Source organism: Meleagris gallopavo, chromosome 6 (genome assembly GCF_000146605.3).
Source record: "Meleagris gallopavo isolate NT-WF06-2002-E0010 breed Aviagen turkey brand Nicholas breeding stock chromosome 6, Turkey_5.1, whole genome shotgun sequence".
NCBI lineage: Eukaryota > Metazoa > Chordata > Aves > Galliformes > Phasianidae > Meleagris > Meleagris gallopavo.
In genome coordinates, this window is record NC_015016.2 from 27,508,239 (window position 1) to 27,534,964 (window position 26,726).

A 26,726-nucleotide genomic window follows, 5' to 3' on the forward strand; every position below is an offset into this window, starting at 1 on the left:
AAAAAAAAAAAAAAAAAACCCAAACACCTGCTACAATTTAAAGTAGGCATCACCACAAATACATAAGGAAATCAAAGGCGTGTATTTAGCGGTTTTGTCTGTGTATCTTAAAAAAAAATTATGAGAAAAACTTCAAAGGCTCCGAGTGCACAATGACGCCTCTCTTCAAGTCTTGCCTGTGGTATTTGCATGCTCTGCAATAAGCCAGTTCCTTGCAGTCTGTCTTCAAATGAGTGATTTTGTGAGTATAAGGGAACCAAGCTTTGTTTACTTAGTGTAAAAATAATTTGAAGTTAAAAATATTTTATACAAAATGTTTGTCTACTAGTGCTCTTTAATTTTCCTGTCTTGCTGAGTTTGTTACTTTTCTTAGCAGTTTTAGTGATGGCATTGTTTTGTATTTGTTTTGCAGACTTGTTTTACAACCCTCTGGCATATGATGCAGGCTACCGTCTCTATGTGATACACAGCCTCCCTTCAGTACAGCTCCTGGACAGGAAGCGTAAGGATTGATTTTTCTCTTTTCACAAAGCATTGACTGTTGCTTTTGATTTTAATAAGTTTGGAAAAATATGTGAATTATTCTTGTCCGCTTTCTTACGTACATTTGTTAATATCTGTTTGTGAGATTTTTTGCTATAACCATTTTTGAAAGTTTTGTTTGGCATAAACCTTTTAGTTCACCCAGCGCTGTTAATTTCTGTCTTTTTCTATTTAAATTGTGTATGGTTATCTTGTAGTTGGTGTATATTTTTGGGTAAGAGATATAAGCCTGCATTTAGAAACATGTGCCTCCGTTTGGTGTGATATTCTCAGAATATCTATGTGTCTCTGTGCCTTTCTAGAATATATGCACATCCATGCTGACCAAGTTGTCAGATGGAAATCTTCATGAATCATCTTTCACAACTTGTTGTCTTAAAAAGAAAAGAGTTATATTGAGAACAAATATATAGATATGTATCAGTAAATATATTGAAGACAAACCAATTTAATAAACAAGCCACAATGGAGCCAGAAAATCAGCTTTGGTGATTGTGTCTTTGATGTTTGGTGAGCTATATGATGCACAAGAGGACTGAACATTACTGTGAAGTGCTGAGAAAGGTATTGATTTGCACCTCACTTTCTCCTCATGAGAAAACAGTGAGGAGAAACTGTCATCTTGGAAACCTGCTCTAAGCCTGTGGGAGAAACAGTACAGGAATTGAGAAGGCAGCCTCAGCCCTGTCATGAAGGAGAGCTGGCAGATGGGCATGGTCTGTGTTAGGGGTTATTGAGCTTCTGGATTGACCACGTGGCCATCTGCCAATGGCTGTACATTCATTTCCTATACTGGAAAGTGAAACACCTTTCCTGTGTACCTCCAGCCTCTTCAGTACTTGGTCTGAGGCACTTTCTTCAGACTGTTTTATTAACAGTCACTTTTGGCTGTCTGAAGCTAAATCTACTGGGAAATACACGCTGCCTTTACAGTTCTAAAAACAATTCCACAAAACTTCATGGACTCCTGTCTTCAGTACAGTTATACTGTATTCAGCTCTGGAGCAAGACTTGAAGCATTCATTTCTATCAAGCTGTACCCTGGGCGTTCTATTTAGTGAACTGTTTATTTGATATTACAAAGACTATAATGTGAAATTAAATATTTCCTCTTTCGATCTTGAATGGAAAACGTTCCATCTATGGAACATTCCGACAGCTTCAGCCTGGCTGACTTCTTTATGCAGGACACGTGCTCACACTTTGTTACCTCCAGACATGGATGCTGCAGCTCCTTTCTAATGAGTCCCCCAGATACCACAACTTAGAAACTCTCCTGAATTCGAAATGTTTCTGCCAGAGTTAGGTTCTAAACCTACAGCTCTCTTCCTTTTCCCTATCTGAAGTTTTAGATTAGTATGCAAGTCATATCATTAGTTAAAATCCCTTATTTAACTTACAGTCTCAAACTCTTTCTTAAAAATGTAAAGTTATTTTTGAAATCAAGCACAAAAGAAGAAAGTGTGAAGCTTTTCTTTTTACTGCACTCCTTCAGTTTCCTCCATAATTAAACAATGGGAATTAACCTGACCTTGAAGTGGGATTTGTTCACACTGTTCGTAAAGAAACATCCAAGTTTTCACTGACTTCAGCAGTAGATCTCATTTGTATGGTAACAAAGAGCCTTGTCTGGTAGTTTCTTCATTTAAAACTCCTGATCCTTCTGCATCCAAAAGAAATACTTTTATTTTATTTGAGAGGGCTGTACCCCAGAGCTGTAGCAAGCATCACTCCATGATCCTCTTCTGAATCTCTGTGAAATTATGCAGGTTTACATCACTGTTGTTATAAAACTGCACAAAATGAAATTTGCATGCAAGTAGTTAGTACCAGACTTTTTAGTTGATAGAGAAATTAGTTTTTTATATCTCTCTTAACAGCAGTTACACAAAGAGAAAGGGAGTTGGCATTTTCTGTCTATAACCGCGAAAGGTCCAGCGCTGTGGAGTCGATTGTTTTCGGAAAGAGCGTGGACACACTGCCAGGCACTGCTATCAGGCACAGCAGGGGCCCTCGGCCAGCCAGGAGACTGATGGTGCCCCCAGGTATTCATAACCATAAGAGCAAAAACAACCATTTGGGGATGATTTCAGTTGAAGCTCTTTTCATTCATCCAGTAAAAATCTGGTGTCCTAAGTAGTAAAATATCAATGCATTGGGAACTCAACCAAACTGCTCTGCAAAGCCAGGAGCAGTGGTCAGAACAGCAGATGAATGAATCCTCAACTGTGTGCATTATGACAAATATGTTCATAGAGTCACAAAATCATAAAGGTTAGAACAGACCACTACAATCATCTAGTCCAACAAGTAGTTCTTGCTACACCTTGTAGTTAAACAAGTGTTTTAAGGTAACTGAACAAACAGCATTTTATTTTTTCAATATATATCATATTGTTATTTTTAAAATTTTATTTAAGAGCATTTCAATACACCATAATGTTGTTTCAGTGATCAGCATCCTTGAGTTTTGATGCCCTCTAGTGCTTTTATAAATTATTTCTTGAAGAAAATATTTTCTCCTACTGTTGTAAATTTTGCACGTCTTGCCTACTTTTGTAAGCAGATTCCTTTTTATGCTTTCCAAGCTGAGAATATTTTCATGACATCTGATAATAGCATATAAAGTCATTTTTTAAAGAGTCCTTAAAACATTTACTGCTGCGAGACAGCACGGTGAGTACCCATAACCTTGTGACTGCCCCATCATGTGGCAATCCGGAGCAAACCACAATGTTGTCTGCTTTTTGGATGTACTTCTATGAAAAAAACAAACTCACAAACCAATGCATGGAAAAGTTTGTCTAGGGAAAATTAAACATGAGTAACTGAATTAAAAAAGATTTTGCATGTATCAAATCTGCTGATTTTTAACTCATTTGAACAAGTAAGTTGTGTTCAGGATGGTAATCCTCAGCTCATCAAAATGCTGCGTGCGCATTAATGTCTTAATTTGAACTTTTTATTACAGGTTGGGAATTCGGAAATCACACAAATAAGTAAGTGTTTCTCTGGGCTTTCAGTTGTTGGTTTTGTTGTGTAGTGTGTGTGTGTGTGTTTCAGGAAAAAAAAAAACAGTAAAAATAATTTCTTGACAAATTTTCTGGTGCTCTGTGTTGAAACTGTATCATTCTGATAAGACAGCCAACCCACTGCTGTTTTAATTCTGATTTAAAAAGGTACTCCAGGTGTATAAAAATGCTATTTATTTTATAAAAGTGCTGTTTATTTTATAAGATCAAATAGCAATAACTAGAAAAAGTGTGCTTGAAGCATTAGGGCATCAGAATAGTTGCTCCGTATTGTGACACAGACAGCATTCTGCTTGCTGGCTGCTCAGAAGAACGTACTCTCTGGAAAACATTACCGAGCTATAGAACAAAATATTTTAAGTCTGTAGTTGACTTTATTCTGTTGAAATTCCAACATCAGAAATAAATGGAAAAGCTTATTTCTGTGACATCTGCCTGGATTGAGGTGGCATAAAGGTTGCATTTTAATGTGTTGACATTTTTAGATGCTATCTTTATAAGATATTTAAAATCTTAAGATATCAGACTTTTGAGTTTCACGTATGAAAATAGTTGCCAGATTTATTAAAGGAAATAATAAAAGCCTATATATGATGATTTCCTTTTAAAATTTGGTTTTTACATAGTTGTTCATTTTCAGTACAGCTCTTTACAGTCAGCTTAATTTATGTTTATAAACGATTTTCCTGTTTTCAGTGGAGTACATTCATTGATACAATGGATGTGCAGCTTCCACTCCATCTTATTTGTGTAGGTACTTTGAGTTTGTGAAGTACCCAAGTGTTTGACAGTGTGTTATACTCAGTGGAGACAGTCATGTGGTTTATGTTAGTTTCCTAACATCTGTGTGTCACATAGAGCTACACCTCTATGGAATAAGTTCTTATAAATTCAAGTTTTAATATTATATCTGAGCATATAGTTTTGGTTGTTGATTTGGAACTGATGTTGCAAGTCTGCCACTTCTCTCTCACAAATAGCAGGACACGTGAACAACATTAACTGAGATTTCTGGATTCAGTGCCCTGGATTCTTGCATGGTCATATTTAAAGACTCACACTGAAATAAATTTTGCATTTGCATTAATGGGTATCAAATCAATATGAAATCATATAGTACACAGTTTCATGATTTCCACTGGATACTTGTAAGAATCAGAACATCAAAGTGGACAGCAATGCTTTAAACACATTTTAAATAATCTACTGCATGTTTTTTCCCTTAGAATCTTGGAATGCTGACCTTTTCAGGTTTTGTTTTGCTTTCCAAAATTTGGTAACAGAAGGAAGCCTTCTAAAAATTTACAATTTTCAAATCCTCACCTTACGTGACTTCTAACTTCATTAACTACAGAAAGCACGCTTAGTAAAATAACTCCAAAGTATTTTGAAAGCATTCTGATAATGTACATTTGTTTTGGTTTTTTGGAGAGTTCCATTTGAGAACCCAGAGGATGCTGTTTTACTACGGGCAATGGCAAGATCTATAATGGAATTTTCCTCTATTGACTGGAACAAAGTACCCACCTGTCAAGAAAGACGGCTTAAACACAAAGCAAAGGAATCCCCTGAGAAGCTGACAATCCAATTTAGATGACTTCTTTCTTCCTCTGTCTAAAGTGGATATAAGCATCTTAAGTAAGTTACTATCTCTATAATGCAACTACACTAAAACATGCATCTAATTAAATGATCTTTCAGGAAAAAAAAAATAGTATTAGTGTAACATTCCTTTTATCATCAAATATATAATATGTTGGATCAACAAATTAAGAAATCAAATGCTAAATAGTGGTGATGTTATAATAAAAAATGTTTGAAATGCAATTCTTACCATACTTTTTTTAAATCACAAATTAAAGCCAAACTATAAGGATACATTATTTCATTCTTCATAGTTTCTATTGCATAATTAAACTTATGATGTTCACTACCAATAATATATCTTCCTCCTTCAAAATAAAGATATGAGCTAAATGCCATTCTTATTTCTTAGAGAAGTTCCAGTTTGGTAATTTGTATGCTACACTAATGTGCTGGAATCCCTTAGTCTTATGACACTACTGCACTGTGTCTCACTACCCACAGAAGCACAAGCAAGTAAGGGTGCTGCAGCGTGGTTCCTGTCCATGGCTGCCTATACTCTCCATGATGTGTCTCTGCTTACTGGTGCTTATGGAGGAACAAGATGTGCCATACCGAATGCACTGTGCCAGGACTGCTGACAGCATTGTGGCACTGCACCTGACACTTCTGGCTTCTTTTCATACAACTAAAGGATGTAACAGATCTGTACATAAATGGAAAGTAATGCATTTCTTCACAACTTTCTCTCTCCATTCTGCCAAAGGCTTAATTTCAGTCAGTGCTATTTGATATATCAAAGTCCTTCAGCAGCCTGGGGCTTGTTTTCTGAGTTCCTTCTTTTTTCTTCTGTTAGCACTGAGTCATGAAATGGTCGAGGCTGGCAGGGATTGCTGGAGTTTATCTAGCCCAATTGCTGTTGAAAGCCTGAGATAAGGTTATCCAGCGCTCTGTCAAGGCAAGTCAAATATTTCCAGTGAGGGAGAGACCACCACTTCTTGGCAACCTCTTTCATTGTTTAATTGCACTCCAGAGCAATTTTCTTATATCCAGATGGAATTTTGCCTGCAACAACTGGGGCCTGTTGGCTCTTGTCCTGTCACCGTGCATCTCTGTGAAGATAGCTCATCTGCTCTATAGCAACCTCTAGGTCTGTAAGTGTGTGATTAGATCTGAGCTAATGAGCTCGCTTCCTCCAACTCTCTGACCATCATGGTGGCACCTCAGCTGGAACCTCTTTTGATTTGTTCGTCTCTCTTGAGTTAGGTTGATCAAAACTGGATGCTGTATTCCAGGCATGGCCGAACAAGTGCCAAGCCAAATGAGATAATTACATCTTTGATCTGCTGATTATACTCTTGTCTTTACCTTCAGTGCTGCCAGGGCATTCCTCTGGCTCAGGGTCAACTTGCTGCCCACCAAGACTCCTGGGTCTGTTTCATCAGACCCAGACAGATCCCAGCCTGTACTGCTGCTTAAGATTGTTCCACCCCAGATATGTGACTTCATCTTTGTTAAACCTTGTAATTCCTTTCACCTTTTCAAAATTAGATCCCTTTTTTTTTTTTTAATTTTCAGCTTTCCTAATTTTCTTGCTTAGATTTATGCATCTTGTAAACGCCCTGAAGTCATTCTCATCAGCATGGTTTGAAGAGGGAGATCAACACCCTGGTAGGTTTCAAGACAAGCCAGATCAAATTAAACTTTGGCTAATGTTTTTTCTTAAAGCAGTCCTGTCTAAATTAATATCCATTAGGATTCACTTAGTGTATGCAATCCCTAGTTTACCTAACTTTTTTGTGCTTTTACAGCTGACTGTGCTCATGGAGGTAGTCTATGATGTAACAGTCTCAGCTGACGAAGGCTGAAGTGGAAGTGGAGCACTGAGACCCTCATTTAGATTGCACTTGTTCTCTTCTGAGATTCACTGTAAAAAGAAGTGTGGCATCCTCTGTTCATGGTTCTGAAGCCTTTTGAAGTTAGAATGAGGACAAATGCAAGCACAATCTCCACTGGGTAGCCTGAACTTCACAACTACTTCCAATTTTCAAACTTTACCTTGTTGCTTAAGCTTTTCTCACCGAGAAAAGGTGTTGGCTGGTGGAATGAAAGCAGATATTGTGTGGTGGATTTTATGACACTTCTGAGAACCTGAATTTTTTGTCCCCACAAAGTGGCATTATCAGAAAAGCACTGAAGAGAAATATATCCTACTCAGACCCTGCTATACAGAGAATTGGGAACCAGCAGCACTTCTGTATTCCCAGCTCCAAGTATCATGACTCCATATCTATGTTCCAGACACGCATCTCTTGCTTTCTGCCCTCTACTTGTACACTTGAGCTACAGAAAGCCCGTAGATCTCAACTGGAAACATCACAATAGGTCCTGGTAGGCATTAAAGATGCAGTAAACAGAATTGCCACTCTGCTCTCATCTTTGAAAACTTTCCCTTTATTATTCACATTTTATTCTTCTAATCCTTGAAATGAAAACACTCTTGATCATACAAAAGGTACATTCCCTGCATTTATACAGCCTCTTAAAATTTTAAGAATAATAAACAAAAATGTTTAATATATTAAATAGTAAAAAATTAATAGCATTTTTCCTCTATATGGAAGGTGGTTTATTTATTCCTCTACATTGAAGGATATTGCTGTATTCCAAACACATTATTCATCCAACAACTGGAGAATATAAAATTCTACCATCTTTATGGCAGCAAGTATTTTTTTTTAGGTCATTACATTCCCTTCTTTCATGAGAAAATGTAAAACTGAGTGAAAACAGAACAGTTAAGGGATGCTGGTTTTTACAATTTAGTAATTAGTTGAAAGCCAATGTGAAACATAGATAGTATCAATAAATGACACTGATACATTAATTTATCAATTTATCAATTATGTAGTTTATAAATGGTCCCATTTAATTGTGATCAGGTTCAGCATGTAAAATATTAAACATCTCATATGTTTATGAAATCATTCATATGCATCCCAGTGTGCTCTAAGGCATCTTTACCAGAAAGCAGAGATTTAGAAACCATTATTTGTAACATTCAAAATAGTTAAAATCCTTCTGGTGTTCCCTTCATTAAACTTTGATAAGCTTGGAATATATTTGAGCAAATAAATAATGAAATTAATCTCTTGAAACACACACATTTCACAGTCAGTCTGAGACTTATAAAACAGCTGTATCGCTTAATAAAATTGCCACCAAACAGACACTATTGTTGTGCACTTACTAGTCAAAAATATTTACAGTAATTTCATGAAAATTTGAGAATTCAGATGAGTATCTTCAGAAGCTTAACTGCTACTGAATTCTTTTAAATAAAGCCTCATAAAGGGGTTCTGGCTTCCCAATACTTTCAGCTGTAGGTCTGTGTACTCACAGGAAAAAAAAGTCTTAAAAATTATACTTAAAATAATTTCAGGTTCTGAAACCATGAATACTCCCAAACTTAAGTGGCTGTTTGACCAGATGCTCACAGATTTTACTATGCTCACAGTTGGTATACGTATAGCTGAATCTATGTCACTCTAGTTTTCATCAGATAATAAATATCTATTTTTACAATCTACAACAGAACCTGAAGACAAACTGAAGCCAGTATTTCATCTCAAGATGAACAAAGCTATGCTGTCATTTACAGGAAGCCTTGCAAAAGCCATGCTGTAAAGAACTCAGACATGGTCAGCATAAAAAAAATTCTTTATGACTGCTAGGGTAGAGGGACTTTACCAGAACACTCAGACCCTTCCCAGCTTTCCTATTCCTCAGAATCCTGAATTTTTTGAAGAGCAATGTCAGCTAAGCCAGTCTCACTTTCCAGCGGGCTGTCAGGACGTGGGGCTCGTGCTTCTGGCTCTTTGGTAAGTTCAGTTTCTTCTCTCTGGTCAGTCTGGATCCACAGATTTGGATCTGCTTCTTTGGTAGCATCTGGGCCAGGAGCTGACTGTTCTTCACTTGTAGAACCAGCCTCTTCTAGTTCTGTTTCATCTAGACAAAAGAGAAAGCTCATCACCAGTGAACACAGAACTCATTGGCAAGTAAACCATTTTTTCCTCTGGAATAATAATAAATGCTAAGAAACTGTATCAGTTCCAGAAGTGATTAGCTTAAGCAAGTTCAACAAAAAAAGACTGAAGATGTAAGAATTCTGCTTAAGCTTCTGTAAGATTATTCTGAAACTAACCCTGCATAAAGCTCTCATTAATTTCTCCACATTTTTGCCACAGTTCCTTTTAATACATAAAGGAGCAGAGTAGGACTCTATTCAACTTCCAATTCAAATATACTTTACTGACACTGTGGTTAGCCTTTCAAAGAATGGCTGCAGGCTAATTAAATGTAGACTACAGGTGTTCTGTAAGAAAAAAAAAAGGTATTTATGTGATTACGTAAGAAGTACTTATGCACATAACAGATTGAAGAAATTCTTTGCTAATTAACAGTTGACCACAGTGAACTTTAGCTTAAATGAGTCATCCCAGATTTTCTAACCTGACTGTACAGAAAAGAATCAGCAATTGCAACTGTATTTCTCAGGTAACTTTTTTAGAAAAAAAGAAGTGTTAAATGACTTTTTGCTCTGATTCTGCTAAGTAGGGGTTGGGTTGTAGCACTTCTGGAAGGAAAGAGGCCTTGTTGAAAGCCAAAGATATCTTCAGAAATTATTAATTTTGGTTTTATTATTTTCTCCTATGACTGATAACCAGCTCTAAACACTATCATAACCAGCCACAGCCCTGCCAAAACCTACCATGGTCTGATTGTCTATGGAGCTAACAACCTCCTTAGCACAGACTTCCTTAACACCCATCTTTCAAAATACACCGTACAGTTAACTTTATACTGTGATTCTGAAGAAGAAACTATTAAAGGAGAATTAATCTTTCCATTAGCCTTCACAACTAGAAGGGATAATATGACAGCAGATTTTTCAACTTGTCCTAATATCTCCAGCAAAATTGATTAGCATGAAACTTATACATTGATTAAAAATTTGGATTTTGAAACAGTGCAGTGTAATTCAGCATCTCCAAAGTGAAAGAGTAGAATTCCAGCAAATGCAAGTATGTTGTTATGTCACAACAAAAATATTTCAACTGCTACAGATTTTAAGGCTGTTACTGTTGTTCCTTTTGATACAGTTCATATCACATTAGTGTCAACAAGGAAACTAAAAATCCCAACCTTTCTTTTGCTTTTTTTCTTGTTTCTTTTTCTCTTTGGCAGCTTCTAGTTCTTGTTTCTCATGAATTTCCTTCAAGGTCTTGCAGACTTTTTTGTGGGTAAACCAGTGTATTTTCTGGCAGTTCTGATCACAGTACATCACCTGAAAGTTACCACAGCCATCAATTTGTCATGATGTATTACAAAAATATACACTACTCCTAAATTTTTAGTGCAACAAGTTAAATCTCTATGTATACTACTACTTAATGATATTTGTAAGCCATTTGTCAGGTCATACAGGGATTCCAACCTATATAAAACTATACAAGAACAGTTTGTTTTGCTTAACTCTGAACATACAGAAATCTTATTCTGTCTTCATCCTTAAACATACACATTTGGAAATGCAAGTACTCCCACTTGTGAACTGCAGCCATCTCTCCTAGAAATAGGTGACATGCACATTTTCAGCGTAGGCATGTGTGAAATTCCTCATAAATCTACACAGTAAGTAGTCAAACATTCAAAATCCTCATCACCTCAATGCCAATAATTTTTGTGATCCATTATAACAATTTATAGCTCCTTACCATCTTACACACTGAACATCTTTTGTCAGCTCCCTTTTCCCCACATGTGGTACAGAATTCAGCATCTACAAAACCCACTTGGCCAGTGATAGCTTGTGTAAGAACAGAAAAAGCTGTAGGGTCAGAACCCTGAAAGACAAGAAGGGTAAAGAGAATAATTTTGTAAAACACAGGAAATATACCACAATTATACAGTATGTTTCAGGTAAAAAAAAAAAAAAGAAGCAGTATCACAAAGAGGGCCAACAAGAGAAAAAAAACAAAATGCAATTCAAGCTTCCATGTAGCCAGCTATGGTCTCACTCAAAATGCTGTAACAGCACAGTATAAAACTACAACATACATCTTCAAGTAAAGTGCACAGCTTTGCAAGTACACATTTATATACATTTTGTATACAAAGCTTAGCTCCTGTAGAAAAGAAGAAAAAAATTTTCATTTTTTTATTCTATAAAATGAGTCTCATTTGCAGGTAACTAGCTCTCAGCTTGTGAACACATGCTTACATTTTGAAGAATCAGTGGCTGCACAGAATGTCTCCTCATTCTGTAGCTTTGTTCTGAATCAAAACCACGAGCACAGAGCAATGGAACTAAAATCTGAAGGCGAAGATGCTAGCAATTTTTAGTAACAGCATACTGTGGGATTAGTCACAGAGTCCATTATAAAGAATGTACCCCTTCCTTAACTGAAGGAATACTGACATTTAAAAAAATGATTTTGGAAGAATGTGTTATTACTGCAGGACTAACAGCAGCACTACGTACGACATAAGTGGTGATTCATTTAATGGGTAGTCCCAAGTAACAGCTAAATGATACACTAATTGCTGGTTTCAGGTACATCAGACAAATTTAAATGCAACAAATATAATATGACACAAAGTGCCTGTCTAAGTCTGTATATTCAAGTAACTGTTATTTTCCTGGACAGACAAACTAGATAATTTAAGGTGTAAATATTCCCCACTGATGTCACTGCAATTGGCAATAGATTTCCATTCTGTGAAGAGAATAGGCTCTAATTTTAATGCTCTGTCAAGAGCTGAAGATAATTGCGTAAGTTATAAGTCTGGATCTTCAAATTAAGCATTTAGTCACATTAAAACATGGAAACAAAGCTCAGAAGCTTTGTACCTTCTGAGTTTCACAATCATATTACTGATAGCTTTACTTCCCTCATTTTCATCTGAAATAACACCTGAAACAGGCACATTTATTTCACCACTCACTGTTGTGCTGTCTGTTCTTTGTGCCATTCTGCTATGGGAATATCCCACAGCCTTTGTTGTTGTATTTGAATGTCACTGTAATGTGTCTGTTGAGTGACTTAATGACCTGTTCTTAATAGTATAATTAATGCTATTAATGAATACTCAATCCCATTCAAGAACTCAGTGGTCTTTTCAAAGTCACCCATTCGTAGATCCTATGCAGCAGGTTTTTGCAAATTAGTCTCTGTGCTGGCACACAGTTACATCTTTTTAAAAAGGTTTTTTATTTAGCACTGATACACTGTTGTACTCAGTGTACTCAGAATACAGACCAAACAGTCACAACTTGGAATTTTCAAGACAATTATTTGCATATTATTATTTAGATATTATTTACAGTATCCTTCCCATACAACAGAAGCAATAAGATTTACTATATTTTACTGGTAAACATAAACTAAGGATTATTTTGATGTAAACAACAAAGGAAGAAAATGTCAGGTTGCCTTGGCTCTAAATAAATCCTTAAACAGTTAGACCAGAAGAAACATGCAGGGCTATAGTGACTGCAGCAACACTCAGATGCCCAGGCTGAATCCAAGTAATTGTGCTGAAGGTCAAGGGTTCCAGGAAATTCAATCTTTACTGCATCTCCTTTCTAGCATAATAGACAGAAATACAGTTTAACTAAAGGAAGAAAGCAGAAAAGACTGCAAGCTCTTCTAAGAAGAAATAGGAAGGAAAACTCTTACTCTAAAGCAACTCTTAATGCATCATGAAAGTCTGTTTTCACACTGTATTTATTTTTCTGGCTTAGACAAACAGGAGGGATTGCATTAAGCCTCAGGACATTTTCATTCACTGGAGCCACTTAAGATGGAGGCTATTTTTAACTCACTCAGCATAATCCAGGTATGAGACAAAACTGTGCCTTTTTCCAAGTGTTAGAACATACAATATCTTGCTCTCAGGGACCAGAGAGAACATATGTTAAAAAAAAAAATAGAACAAAAATCTTGTATAAGATTTATTATAAACTAATAAAAGCTATTGAAGAGTGAGTTAACAAAGATGAAAAGCTGAAGTTAGCTACTTTACTTGTAATTAGGATCTCCAAATTCAGATACACATTGTACAGTAGATGGCATTGTCTCATCTCTCCCTCTGATGAAGGGAGCTTCACAGAATGTTCTTCTACTACCACGTATTACCAATTTCTCCATATACACTGTAAATAATTGATGTATTATCCTAGGAAATGACTCAGCTCAGACATTTAAGCACTCAGTATCAGCACGGGAAAAAACCTACTAGGTTCAAATTAGAGAATTTTCCTGCAACACGTAAAATAAAATTCCAGCTTATCAAAAAGTTCAGGGACATCCAAAACCTTTGCTTAATATATAAGACACCGAAGAATCTGAGAGAAAATAAGAAAGCTTATTTTAAGCTGAATTTACTATGCAAATTGTTAGAAAATATCTTGATAGAAAAAACTTACCAGTTCAACAGGAGCAATACTCCTCACAAGCTGCTGGAGCAATGTAGCTTCACAGTAAGGAAATTTTCGGATACTTTCTCGAATTAGCTTCTCTTGATATACAGGGAAACCATCTTTGTCTCGTCCTTTCAAGAGACTAAATTTTTTAAAACCAAAGTAGAATAAGAAATCACACAGTAACTGGTCAGGGACAAGGACAAACACACAGCATCCAGTACTTTGCCCTTCTCACTCTGTCCTATCCCACATATAGCTAAAAGTACACTCTGAGAAGACTACTTACAGATTCCATTACCCAGTGAAAAAGAACCAGCTATAGGTGGACAAGTAGCAAAGCTCTTGGCTGTATTTAAAAATGAACATTGTGAAAGTAAACGGTAAAGAATAGACAGCAATACTTGAAAATAAAAATTCAGTTTTATTTAGTGACAAGCTATAGTCTTGATGCTTCTTTGGTTGGCTCCTGCGGTTCACTGATGAACAACTTGACCTCAGTATATGAAAACTGACTTTATGATTTATTTTCAGTATCACCTAAAGATCCACAGGGCTCTGATATGACCTTTCTACAGGTCAGGCCACTTACTTTAAGATCAGACAGCTAGTTTTGTAACTTTGACTGCGTTCTGAGGTTCTGTCTACATGATTTAAGTGCCCAAGTCTCATCTAAAGCCAGTGGGATTTTGCAGCTCTCACTTGCTTAAGTGTTTTTGAAGAGAAATCTCACTGTCTCACTGCTAGAGAGCAAAACGGGAAAAGAAATATTCCCAGATGATCCATAGTGGACTCTGAGAAATACTTTTTTTCAAGTCTATCACTCCCCCTTTTTTTCCACTCATGGAACTCTCTGCTACTTTACAGTGTATGTGGGATTGCCAAGTTCTAACCAATTTTAGCACAGAGCTGAAACCCAAGGATTGTTTCCTTTGTACCCCAGGAAAGGACAATACCACTGCAAAAAAAAAAGAGTCAGTGCAACCCTGAAGTGACTGCTGTTGGGATTATTTCAAAGTCTACTTGGCAGAGCTTTTACTAGAGACAGTCCAACTACTATGATTATTCCAGTTGCCTTTTTCTGGTATCTGTACAGTTAGTTCATACATACACCTTCAGACCTTTCTGCAGAAATAACGTACCTTTTGATAAATCCATCTAGTTTATCCTCTCGCTCTTTTAAGAACGTAACGCATTTCTGGAAGATGCAACTGATGTAGTGCATTTTCATAGCAAGTACTTCATTCATATCTTTCTGCTTCATGCATTTCTCGCAAATTAGATCCAAAACCCTGTAACATTTCTGCAGAGCTTCTACTTCGGCCAATAGAGGGTTCTCTTTTACCAGCAACACAATCTATGAGAAAAAATGTAATCCAATTCAGAGCTAGTATTTTTAAACTTGTTACCATTAGAAGTTAGATAAATCTTTGTAGCTAAACTTCAGTGGAATTTTTACTATTCCTCTACTGCCGTCTCATGCTGTCTTCCCCTTCTTTTGGGAGTGTCATTATTTACTTTTTATTTCCTATGCATGAAACGCTCAAAATTAAGACTGGTATTAAAATATATATCTAAGAAGTAGAGATACCTGAAGAATTAAAAGCATTTTAAAAGAAACATTTAGAGAAACTACAATACACTGTCCTAAAATGTTTCCTTTTTGAAAACCTAAATAAACTGGATCTGCATAATTTAAGTGGCTTCAAAGAACACACCAACCTCACATATAGTTGGAATGCTTTAGGTAGACTAATAACACACTGAGCTAACCATTTTCAAAAGAGACTGTACACCCACTAAATTAGCTGCCAGTTTGTACATGCAGATACCTGGTTGGCAACCGCTGACAAATTCCCAACTTTGGACAGCAAGCCCAAGGAACTTGTCTTTGAAATAAGATGTATTAATTTCTCTGAACTACACAGGAGGAAAAATCCTAAAAAAAATTTTTTTTTAGCGGCAAATATACTTGGAAGTAAAAATAAACATCTCTTGCACATACTGCCAGAAACAGCAACAGCTGTTACTATGGTGAAACAGCGATTAAGGTAGAAAGATGCATGCTGGGGCAAGCATGGAGAGAACACTGACAACTTGTTAAGGTAGGGAATTGTCTTATGTTTCCATTTCAAGTAAGGCTAGGAAAAGATAAATCCAGAAAAGAAAACAATTTATGTTTTTCTATGTTAAAAATGATCTCTTTGATTAATTGCATTATTTTGAAATTCTGACTTATACGAACACTGAAATTGCTTCATTTTTGAATCATGTCTAGGCATTAGGCCTGATTCTACGTCATTCTCAGGAGTATCTGACTAACAGGATAATGCTTTTCATCTTAATTGGACTCACTGAAGAACTGACTGCCTTTTGACATAAAAATAAAACCAGTTCCCACGCCAACAAACACATTCAATTTACTTATCACTCTACCTTAACAGGATGCATATTTGTAGTAGTAATAATTTTATGGAGCGGCCCAGCTAACTTTACTGGCAGTTTTGGTTCTTTATCCAAGCCTTGTGGTTTAGTATAGTAGTCCAGCCTTTCACGTGGAAAGAAGTTGTTGATGATGGTCACACAGTCATGCTGACCTAAAATTACATGAGGAAAAAAAAAATCATGTAACCATAACATGAAAGAGAAAAAAACAAGACTGAAACCCAACCTAATATAAGCAACACAGGTGAGCTTTACACGCAAGGAAGCTAAGAAGGAAGCTAAGGATCACATGATTGCACTGGTAACAAGCAACTTTTGTTTTTCTTCTGTAAGGTGTGTGACTTTTTGGCTTCTGGAAGGAAACAATTTCATGACATTTCATTTTACGAATTCCACCCCTTCATGCATCTTTTCTCCCTGTTAAGTCAGAATTAAAATAAGTGCTTATCAAAGTCATTCACTGTATTCAGAATCAAGCCATAAGAAAAGTCAGTATTTTGACTCTGAAGTACAACTATCCTAGTAGCATCTCACAGGTGTTAAAATTTCTCAAGAGTTTTGTCCGCTCTGTAATCTGAAAAAATTGTATTGTGACTTTTTATACATTTCAAACAGAGACCAGTGTATTAATCAGAAGAACAGAACATGTGGAAAATATCCTAGAAAGAAAAAAAAAAAACAGAAAAAAAGGACTGTGATGAAATAGGATGAGAAAAGTTACATCCTCTTCTTGTTTTCTGCATCAGACAAAATGATGGATTACTAGGCTGAAAGAAAATAGCATTTAGTTTCTGTACTTCAGGGCCACATTCTTTAAATTGACTGATTTATCTTGGCACTAACTCCCTTTATCAGCAGCAGAAGACAACCAACCAAATTCCAGTATTTAAAATCCTTAAGTGTTTTAGAAGAGACTGTCCTAAGGTAACAGAGCACAGTGTCAAACAAATGACAGGGAAATATCCTCACTTCCCACACAAAGACAGATGACTTGAAGTTGACTGGACGGAGAATAAAAGAGAATAGATTCCAATGCTCAGCCTGTCTCAGTATTTGTGGAAATACTTATAGAGGTGATGAATGAGTTTTAAAGAACTCTCAAAAGTTATGTTGGAGTCATCATTACCCATTCACCAATTCAACACCACATTCAAAAGCAATATCCATCCTCCAAATTCCAAGTATAATTAATAGAAGTGGACTTCTTCAGCATACTAAGAACATAGTTAAGGATTTGCTACTTGAAACTCAAGTGTGAGTACTGGCAATCTTTTTCTCCAAAAAGGAATAAAAGCAGATATGATCTAAATTTAAACCCCAGTAGCTCACTGTTACAGGAAGTAAATGCACATGTCAAGATAAGCTTCTTCTGGACTTCTGAGAGAGTTCTCAGACATTTAAAGAATATGAGAAGGCTGGGTTCAAATGAAAATTGATGGTTATTTTTAGTCTGGGCAGGTCATCTGGAAAGCAGTAGTTGATTTCTGAAAAAGACACTGCTTTTTCTGGTTATATGTGTTTTATCACACATCTGTGCTGGAAATAGATAAGTACTACTACATTTGGGTTATAGTGGGGAATATTAAGCCAGGAATCTCCCAGCACTGTGCCAAGGGTGGTAAACAAGTAAAAAGGATTTAAGAAAAAAAGAAATGAAAAAAGAGCCACAACAACAGAAAGAAGCCTGGCTGCATGTTTTGCCCAGGATCACTTAGCACACTGCAGTGACAACACTTTCTTTATTCCAACCAAGTTTTGATCAATAAGTGCCAACCTATCTCAGAACAGGTCCTGAGATTTCTCCCTCACACATGCAGAGGGAGAAGAGCAGGAGGTGACTAATCACAAACGTGACCAGATTCCTTTTACTGTTTGAAAAGTGATGACATTGCATAAACTTGCACACTTGGAGAACAGCAGCATTTGTTCTTATAGATACCATCACTTGGGTATTTATCAAACACAAACTGACTCTGTTAACAGGATGAGATGTGGAGAAAAAAAAAATGATAAACAATGGTGTTAGTTCAAAACAGGTCATTAAACAATGTTTCTCCAATAAAAAGCACCCCAATACTTTAAGGATTTAGGAAAAGATGATACTCTTTGAGCTTACCCACAAAAGCAGCCATCTGAGCTGCCGTCCTTCCCACAGAATTGACAACATCAGTCTCAGCTCCGGCCTCTAACATCATCCAGGTGATTTCTTTGTTTCCTGTATTTGGGGGGGAGGATATGGAGAATTAGGCAGGACAAACCAGAACTTGTATCTCTTCATGTAAGAGCAAAATCTAACTTTTTACTAAGACCTAATATGTGTAACAGTGAGGAAAAATAATAATTTTAAGTACATTAAGAATTAACTAAGAGAAATACACATTGCTGCTGCCTTCTTTACAGTCCCAAGGGTTACATCAAAGTAAAAACTAAATTCACACAGGGTAAAACTCTGCCCTCTGTAATACACATTCAGCTCCCCGTGGAGCTTATGGGAGTCACATGTATACAATTACACTAACAATTGGTCCCTCTGGATAGCAGTACAGAAGCAAATTCTACTAATCTCGTTTGACAGTTCAACTAAACGTTTGCGATTCTAAGAATAAAAAACTCAGTACTGTTATGTAGCAGGAGCTTAGAGAAGGGAACAGATTGTTCCTTTCTCCTCAGCAGGAACTGGGTGTTCAGACTGGGCTAAATACCAAATAAAATGAAGCTAAAACTTGATGGGAAGATTATATGACATAATTGGTGCCCTTAGAGGCTATTAAGGACACTTGTCACCACTTGTGCTGGTTCTGTTTTCAAAGGTATTTTTGCTTTAACAGTTGCTGTGCACATGCTAACTGAAAAGAAAAATTGAATATAAAAAAAGAAAGGGCTGGTAGACAAAAATTAATATTTCTGATTTTAAAAGAAAGGCTTTGTGTCCATAGTGCTCATTTTCCGTTTGCACTCACAGGTAACAGATCTCAAAGTCAACATTAAGAAGCATTAAAACCCAGGATGGCAGGTTAAAATCACAGCTGGGAGAAAATGGTAAAAATCCTGCAATTTCAATAAAGCTGCAGGCATTTAACAGCCTCTGACAGTTTGTTCCTATTTACTTGCTGCACTTTGGATATTACTCAATGCCACAAAATGCTGAAATCTTTTTACCAAAGTCTGAGCAGCCTCATGAGCCAGTTAAGACATCAAAGCCTTTTTTTTCTTCTTTTCTTCTGAATTTACAATGAAAGAAAGCAGAGTTTAAACTCTACCTGATAACAGATGTTACATCTTCCCAAAAAAGGAGATTCTAGGGAAGTAAGTGGCCTAATAGAAAAGATACTTAAAGTAATATAGCATTTCCAGTTCTAACTCTTATTCTGGAAGGAACATTGTTTTTATGTAATGCCTTTTCCTCACTTGAGAAAATTATTGTTCTTTGCATCAGGAACACGAGAATAGCAAGAGGAACATTGCAAAGCTCCACCTGAACTGGGAGAAGATATATATAACTATAAGCATTCTCATGAAAAAAGAAAAAAGAAAAAAAAAAGAATGAGAAAGGAAAAAAAAGTAAAAAACCATATTTTTAAAACATATTAAATAAATTTGCATAATCTCACAACACAGTTGCAAAAATAATGTAGAAGAGAGGGAACGTTTGAAAAATATTTGATTGATTGGACAAGCTTCATGTATCACTAAAAGCTACTGATAAAAAGTCCTAAAGAAGGCAGTATGGTGCAGTATCCTTTCCAGTATAACAGAATATAATTGAACAATGTATCCTACTGTACACTAAAATGATCACCAGAGTGAATTTAGACATGTGACCAAACAGAACTAAGTACAGATATGCTATAGGCCTCAAAAAGCTGAACAAAGAAAAATTTCGTATGAAAAAAATAGCAACTCCTCTATTCCACTGTACTGATGATTCTCAACACGCTAACATGAGCCACGTAAATAACAGTAAGCCTGAATCATACCAAGGTGCCAACACATTCCTCCAACTTATTAAGTCAAACTGTATACATCAATGTCACAAAAGTCAGTGAGATAAATTTCGGAATAAGTTACCTGAAAGCCCAGCAAACATCAAGGCAGTGTATCCATGTTCGTGTTCATTGCAGTTAACATCAGCTCCGTGTCGCAAGAGCAACCTGCACATGTCTACTTTCCCTTTGTAGGCCGCATGCATTAGAGGAGTCATGCCATGCTAAAAAGAGGAAGGAAGAAGCATGCAAAAAGAATTAGCTGTATCTCTTGTTTCTTATTCCACTGACAATTTTCACTTGCTCACACATACAGAATGTACCTGCCAAAGCACGTGTAGCATTAGGGAGTAAGAACAAAAAAAGTCACAAAGTGTCAATGAAGAAATGTAGTTACTAACATGCAGCATTATTTCCATTTTCCATAGTGTCACTGTTTTCTGATGATACTGTTACATATGTGAAAATAGACGAGCCTTTAAAAAAATGAAAACCATTCCCCACAAATTAAACATTAGTCTTCTTTGTAAGACATAAGCATTATTGACAACTAGTGCTTGTCATAGCAGTAGAAGCTTGTTTTAGAAAATCTGTCACGCTCCTGAGTTGTTATTTTTCCCCCTGCATTAAATGATAAGTAAAATTCGGAATAGGGTCTTATTGTTTTTGCTATTAGAAAGATTTGTGGTTTCTAAAACATACCTTGTATAGTCATGCTTATTGGTAATTGTACTGTCCTGACTCCCACTTATCTTCCTAGTGGCACTGTGTTTGTAGTCCTACATCAGCCAGAGCCCTAAATGCCTTTTATAAAGCTATACCTTGCTCTAAACTAGACCTTAACAACCACACAGCCTCAATTCTTGCCTTTTGACAAACCACACCAGAGCAAAAATGATTAGGTTGAGCAGGGAAGGCCATAAGTTATCAGAACTGCACTAGTGTAATTACCAATGTAAAGGTAGGCAAGTCCTAGGGGAAATTTTCCCAACAGTGATGAATGGTTAATACAGGCTTTCTCACTCTCAAAGAGCAGGGAGCATCTTCTTGAGCTCTTTTTGAGAAAACTCAATCACATTCAAGTTCTTCAATTTTGATAAACTTTTTTTCCAATATGCGGTTTATTTTCACTTAACGCCAAGTCAGGCTGTAAGTTATCAGCCAAGACATAGTAACTGCCTCAAAACATTCTCCAGCACTGAATACATGGACGTGTGATTTGGTCTGTCTCCATAAGGAAATCAAACTGGCATTTTCTTCCCTGTTCTTGCAGGTCAGGATAATGTGCACAGCTACACTCATATACACCATTACCGCAGCTCCATAAGTGCAGGGTGATGTGATGTTCTGAAATAGTCAGTTTGAGCCTTAATGTATTTTTATTTCCGTAGGACAAAACCTAAAGTTGCATTTTTAATTAGCATTTTCAAAAAAATAAAAAATAAAAATAAATCCTAGAGGTGAGAGAAATCGAGCAAGTTAAAATTATAACAACAATTTTCAGTATAATTTCATTACTCCCTGCTCTAAATGAAAACATTAAAAAAAATTTTTTGCAGCATTTGATTTTAGTAATCTGAAATATTTTCACATGCTGCAATACAAACTGCTATTAAAGAAACGAGAAACATTCATGAAACAAATTTGTGACTGTTTTTGTTAGGTTTCATTTGTGGTTTTGTAATGGAAAGAAAAGCATTCTATCTTACTGTGCATAATACATTACAAACAACAACTTTTTAGAGGCCAGTTTGGAGACATCCAGTTCAATTAGATACTTGAATTAAATTGTAAAAATGCCTTTGACTTAACAGAAATGGTACTAAAAGCTGCTTGTCCAGTGTCCTGGTTTTGGCAAGTATATGACTGGAACTTTCTTTCAATGAAAGCCTTTAGAATTTCCAGCCTTAAAGCTTTTGAGTAAGATCATCCTTATCCACTTAAATGTGCTGCAAGCTGGGTTTGGAAAGCAGTCAGTATATATATGAGTGAATATCTACATTTCATGTCTATCTACAGCTAAGTATTAATTCTAATATGAAATACTGTTCACTGAGTGCAGATATCTCTCATATTATAGTCTTCCTCCTCCTCCTCAGCCACCCTGCTGACTTGCTGGTTTCACATATGTAACACATTACATTTCTGACTATTTGTTTAACTGTAGTAATGAGAAATTAAACTCTATGCTAGTCAAAGTCCTACATAAAATGACAATGCTTAATACATATTGAATTTTCTTCAGTTTGTGGATTTTGAAATACTACATAAAAAGATCAGAAGACACAACTTTTTCTCCTGAATGAAAGCCATGGATTTGAAAATTTTTCTGCTAATATGGAAATTCACACTGGAGTAGCAAGATAGAGTGACTGCAAAACCCTGCACTGAAGATAATAGGAGTGAATACACTAGCAGGCAAACTGCTGTTGCAATTCCAATAAATTATTCAGTTCTGTAACTAGCAGAGAGATGCGGACTGTTTGTAAAAGACACGTGTTATATTGTAGAAAGAACAGCAGTATTATCAAACTAGAAAAAAAAAAGTACTGCTGCCACTGTCATTAGCATACTCTGTATTACGACTCTGAACAACCTTAACATTATTTCAAACATGGAAAAAGCGTGAAGCCTTTTCAGATCAAACCCCTCTGAAAAGGGGGAGAGCTCGATTACTGGAGGACGCATAACTTTAGGTACGGTATTTTGAAAGTCAATGTACTAGAGGTACTGAAATCAGACTAAGGTACTGAAATCTGACTTGGCCCTTGGCTAAAGATACATACAGAAAAGACTGGTGATTGTCAGTAATTTTAATCTAAAAGAAAGTAGACCTAAGCAGATGGAATACAAGGCTAGAAACATTCAAACCAGAACGTAACAGGATACTCTCTTATGTATTAATATATATTTTTTAAATCAACGAGTGATTTATGAGCATGAAATTAATAAATTGTGTTTGCATGTTTGCTGTAAATGCAACCAGAAAATTGCTCTGAAACAGCTCATTCTGTGGACTCTCTCATGTAAAAAAGAACTTTGAGGAAGGAAATGAATTCCTAGCTCCCAACTAAATCATGCTATCCTTTTAGTATCTAAGCATTTGATTGTCAAGGCTCCAATTCCTCACTTATTAAATTAATAAAAGTGAATAAAAAACAGTAATAATGTGAAGTTCAGGATAACAGCTAGGGCAGTAGGGGAAGAAAATAAGACCTTATGCATTCAGAGCAGTCTCCAGTTGTAGCAACCTTGGATAACAGACAAAGCTAACGTTCAATTGGTGTTTCATACACTATTTATGTACAGTAACTAGAATAACACATTACTGGCAATGCAGTTTGTAACAGAAAAAAATTTAAAGCTGACATGAGACAACTACTGGATTGAAATTCCTAAATAAATCTGAACATTCATCATTACATTTATCACTGCTGGGGAGGCAGGGAGGAAGGAGACTGAAAGAAATCCATGGCATGAGCTGTTTAAATAAACCCAAGGCACATACTGTTTCTTCTTTAACAATATCCTGAGGCATAACTCAGCTATGGTGCCTATTAATAAACCATATCCTCTCAGCAGTAATCCTACATGTTGCACTAATAATGCATCATAGGTGCACTAGTTCAGGAACTGTACAAAAATAAATGCTTTGTAAATTCGTAAATTAAAAACACACAAACATATTTATCTTGGATTCCTAAAGTTTCCTGTAAATCTGAGCATGATTAGTTTGTCAGAAGCTTTTGAAATTCATAAACATTTAAAACTTAATTTCTAAATTGTTTTTAAAAACAATCAGAAAATGGATCTGTCAGCAGTACAAAAAATGCTAATAGTATCCCAGGAACATAACCAATATATGATACTGGTGATCACTGTAATGAAGAGACCATTCCCTGTACTCAGCACTCATGAGACCCCATCCTGAATACTTTTTGTAGTTTCAGGCCCTCCACTACAACAAAGGCAGGAATAACTGCAGCGAGTGCAGCAGAGTTACCACCTAGACATGGTAGAGCTCCCAGGCTGGGGATCGGAGCATTTGTGAAGAGAGGCTGAAAGAATTGGGTTAGGTCAGCTGGAGAGCAGATGGCTTTGTGGGGACCTAAAAGCAGCCTGACTCTTCACTTATGGCGGTGGGAAGGCAAGAGACAATGAGATTAAGCCCTATGGTCCTTTCTAGCCTAAACTCACTGGTGATCTTATGAAGTGGTAAGGTCAGGAGAAGCACAAAATGATATCAAGTACCAAATCAAGAACAGACACAAGCCATTGGACATTTAAATTTAATAAGCTACTCGAGGATCCAACATGTATACAGGACAATTACATTTTTGTTTTCATGTTACATTTTTCTCTAATGTTGTATGCTTTAGAACAACCCTGTAAAAAGAAAGAAGAGGAAATAGACATGAACCTGCCACAAGAGACTTGTCAAAAATTTCCTCCCATCTTTGTGTCACACTTAAGAACTATGTCTTCTACACAGCTATCACCTCTGTCTCTGCAAAAGACAGCATTTTCCACTTCTGACCTAGCTGCTTACTCTTTCTGTTTATGGTTCTGAAAAGATGAGGCGCAAACGAGAGATGGGTAAAAAATAAGGACAGCTACTCTTTATTCACACTGCCTGCTGTTCTACAAACAGATGGGCTGCACAGTTAGGTGGGGGGTGACAGGAAGCCAGGCATGCTCCCATCATGCCCCCATGTATCTTGCTGCAGTGTTCAACTTACCTTATAGACACCAAAGCTCATGTAGTAACTTTAGAGAAAATACACAGCATGCACTACTCAAAGTAACATTAAACTTCCTTTAAAAAAAAGCTTAGAGCTCTTCAAAGGTTCATTATTCAGCTGCAGGCTGGAAACATCAGAGGAATTCTGACTTCCAAGAGTCTGCGTTGCAAAGTTATTTAACACCAGGCAGGCCTTTGGACCTAGTCTTATAATTGCTAAATCCAGTACAACGCTTGCACAGTTGTGTCATACCTCATCCAAGCAATTGACATGGACATTCTTGCTGCCCAGCAGCCTTCCAGCCTCTTCAACATTCCCTTTAATTAAAAAGAGACAGAGAGAAAATGGGATGAGAACAAGAAATGAAGAATTAGGGGAAAAAGAACAGTTCCATTCCCAATTAGAATAAAAAGCCTTTGTAACTAAGCATCAGTAAATCCATCACACCTGGTGAAGAGGCATAGGAATGAAGAGTATTATGTTCTAGAAGTTAAAGGCCAAGGTCTCAATTTTAAAAGGGTAGTCTGAAAGAGTGCACTATGAGTAAGCATTCATTTTTCTGAAGTAACTGATCTACACACACAAGAACAGGACATATTTCTTCATAAACTGCATCAGAACAACTGAATAAAATGATACTGAGTATTTTAACACATTCTGTATTTCTGGAGGCTTTTACATCTAAAAGAAGGAAATCATGACGTTTCACTTTTTTGGTCTGAATGAAATATGCCTTATTTCAATCTCCCTTAGTGCTTAAATTCAGGATTTGCAACTTCCCACCTCACAAGTCCATTAACGTAGATGAAATTTGCTTACAGTACCACAGAATAAAGGCAGGAAGTGAGTAGAAGGACCGTGGCAACTTGATCACTGACATTTCAAAAAAGAAAACAAAAACAAATGCATACATAGATTGAAGTCTGAAAAATCTGTACAAGGAAAAAGAATAGGCCATACCTTGTTTGATTTACTACAAAAACCTTTTCAGTTAAAGATGTAAGAACTTCAGTCAAAGCCCACTGACATTACTGAAGAGGCCTACAATGCCTCTTCAATATGCATCAGACATTCAAGCAAATAGAAATTAAGGAACGCTGAATCTCCAACTGGGAAATTTAATTTATTGCCAATTTACAGACAATTCTGATCAATTAAGTAAAACTATTTTAACAGTGGCCTGCTTAACAAAAATAAGCCTGATATCTCTCATTAAACGAAGGACTTCACATTTAACTTCACTACATCACAAGAAGGTGATCATTCAGCAACTTCACAGCAAAGCAGTTTTTGCAATCTGTTTTACTTCTATCTCAAAATGAATTATTTGAGGGAAAAGAGCCAGTAATCTGGGTCACCTCAATGACAATCCAACAAAATACAATGCCTGAAGGTGAGGGCACTGCCAACTAGCCTGCTCCCCCAAACAATCTTTTCCTTAACGTACAAGAAGCTTCTTAGGGCCTGACATAGTTTTCAGAAGAATATTTTGGCAAAAGGACAGTTGTGTGTTAGAGCAAATCCTCAAGAAATGATTGTCAAAATATACTTTTGGGCAGACAATACAAAGCAAAATTGCATTTACAAATTCAGAGCTCTGTATGACAAATCACCTGAGGATTTCCAAACTTTGGCAAATGTCAAAGTTTCAGAGTTGGCTAGCTCTGGAAGTTGGAGCCAAGCTGTTCCTAATGCTGTGTGATAAGAGGACAAGAGACAATAGGCAGAATTTGAAAGAAAGAGGGGTTCATTCTAGACATAAGGGTCTAGACCTTTAAGGGTCCCTTTCGATTTTAAGGAGTCTATGATTCTACATAGCTGTAGGTGTCTCTCTGTTCATTGCAGGAAAGTTGGACTGGATAAACTTTAAGAGTCCCATCCAACTCAAACAACTGTACGATTCTGTAAGGAA

The 26,726-nt window shown here is 36.5% G+C and overlaps 2 protein-coding genes across 6 annotated transcripts in view; one reads left to right on the plus strand and one right to left on the minus strand.

The window, feature by feature from the left end:
- Positions 1–19,122, plus strand: part of LRRC72 (leucine rich repeat containing 72) — a 31,420-nt gene extending 12,298 nt beyond the window's left edge. Inside the window, exons 6-10 of one of the 5 annotated variants that reach the window (XM_031553917.1) lie at positions 413–502; positions 2,424–2,588; positions 3,515–3,542; positions 5,007–5,213; positions 19,052–19,122. In XM_031553917.1, coding sequence (XP_031409777.1) covers positions 413–502; positions 2,424–2,588; positions 3,515–3,542; positions 5,007–5,172 — 449 coding nt within the window. In that variant the 3' untranslated portion in view covers positions 5,173–5,213; positions 19,052–19,122. Of the gene's footprint in view, positions 1–412; positions 503–2,423; positions 2,589–3,514; positions 3,543–5,006; positions 5,639–5,663; positions 6,725–12,966; positions 13,228–19,051 lie in introns of those variants that run through there. The other 4 variants (XM_010712733.3, XM_031553918.1, XM_031553919.1 and 1 more) reach the window with 4 other exon arrangements.
- Positions 7,593–26,726, minus strand: part of ANKMY2 (ankyrin repeat and MYND domain containing 2) — a 37,130-nt gene continuing 17,996 nt past the window's right edge. Inside the window, exons 3-11 of the mRNA XM_010712796.2 lie at positions 25,067–25,236; positions 20,158–20,296; positions 18,206–18,304; positions 16,081–16,241; positions 14,787–15,001; positions 13,651–13,786; positions 10,937–11,065; positions 10,365–10,506; positions 7,593–9,167 (exon numbers count right to left, since the gene is read on the minus strand). Coding sequence (XP_010711098.1) covers positions 8,938–9,167; positions 10,365–10,506; positions 10,937–11,065; positions 13,651–13,786; positions 14,787–15,001; positions 16,081–16,241; positions 18,206–18,304; positions 20,158–20,296; positions 25,067–25,236 — 1,421 coding nt within the window. The 3' untranslated portion in view covers positions 7,593–8,937. The remainder of the gene's footprint in view (positions 9,168–10,364; positions 10,507–10,936; positions 11,066–13,650; positions 13,787–14,786; positions 15,002–16,080; positions 16,242–18,205; positions 18,305–20,157; positions 20,297–25,066; positions 25,237–26,726) is intronic.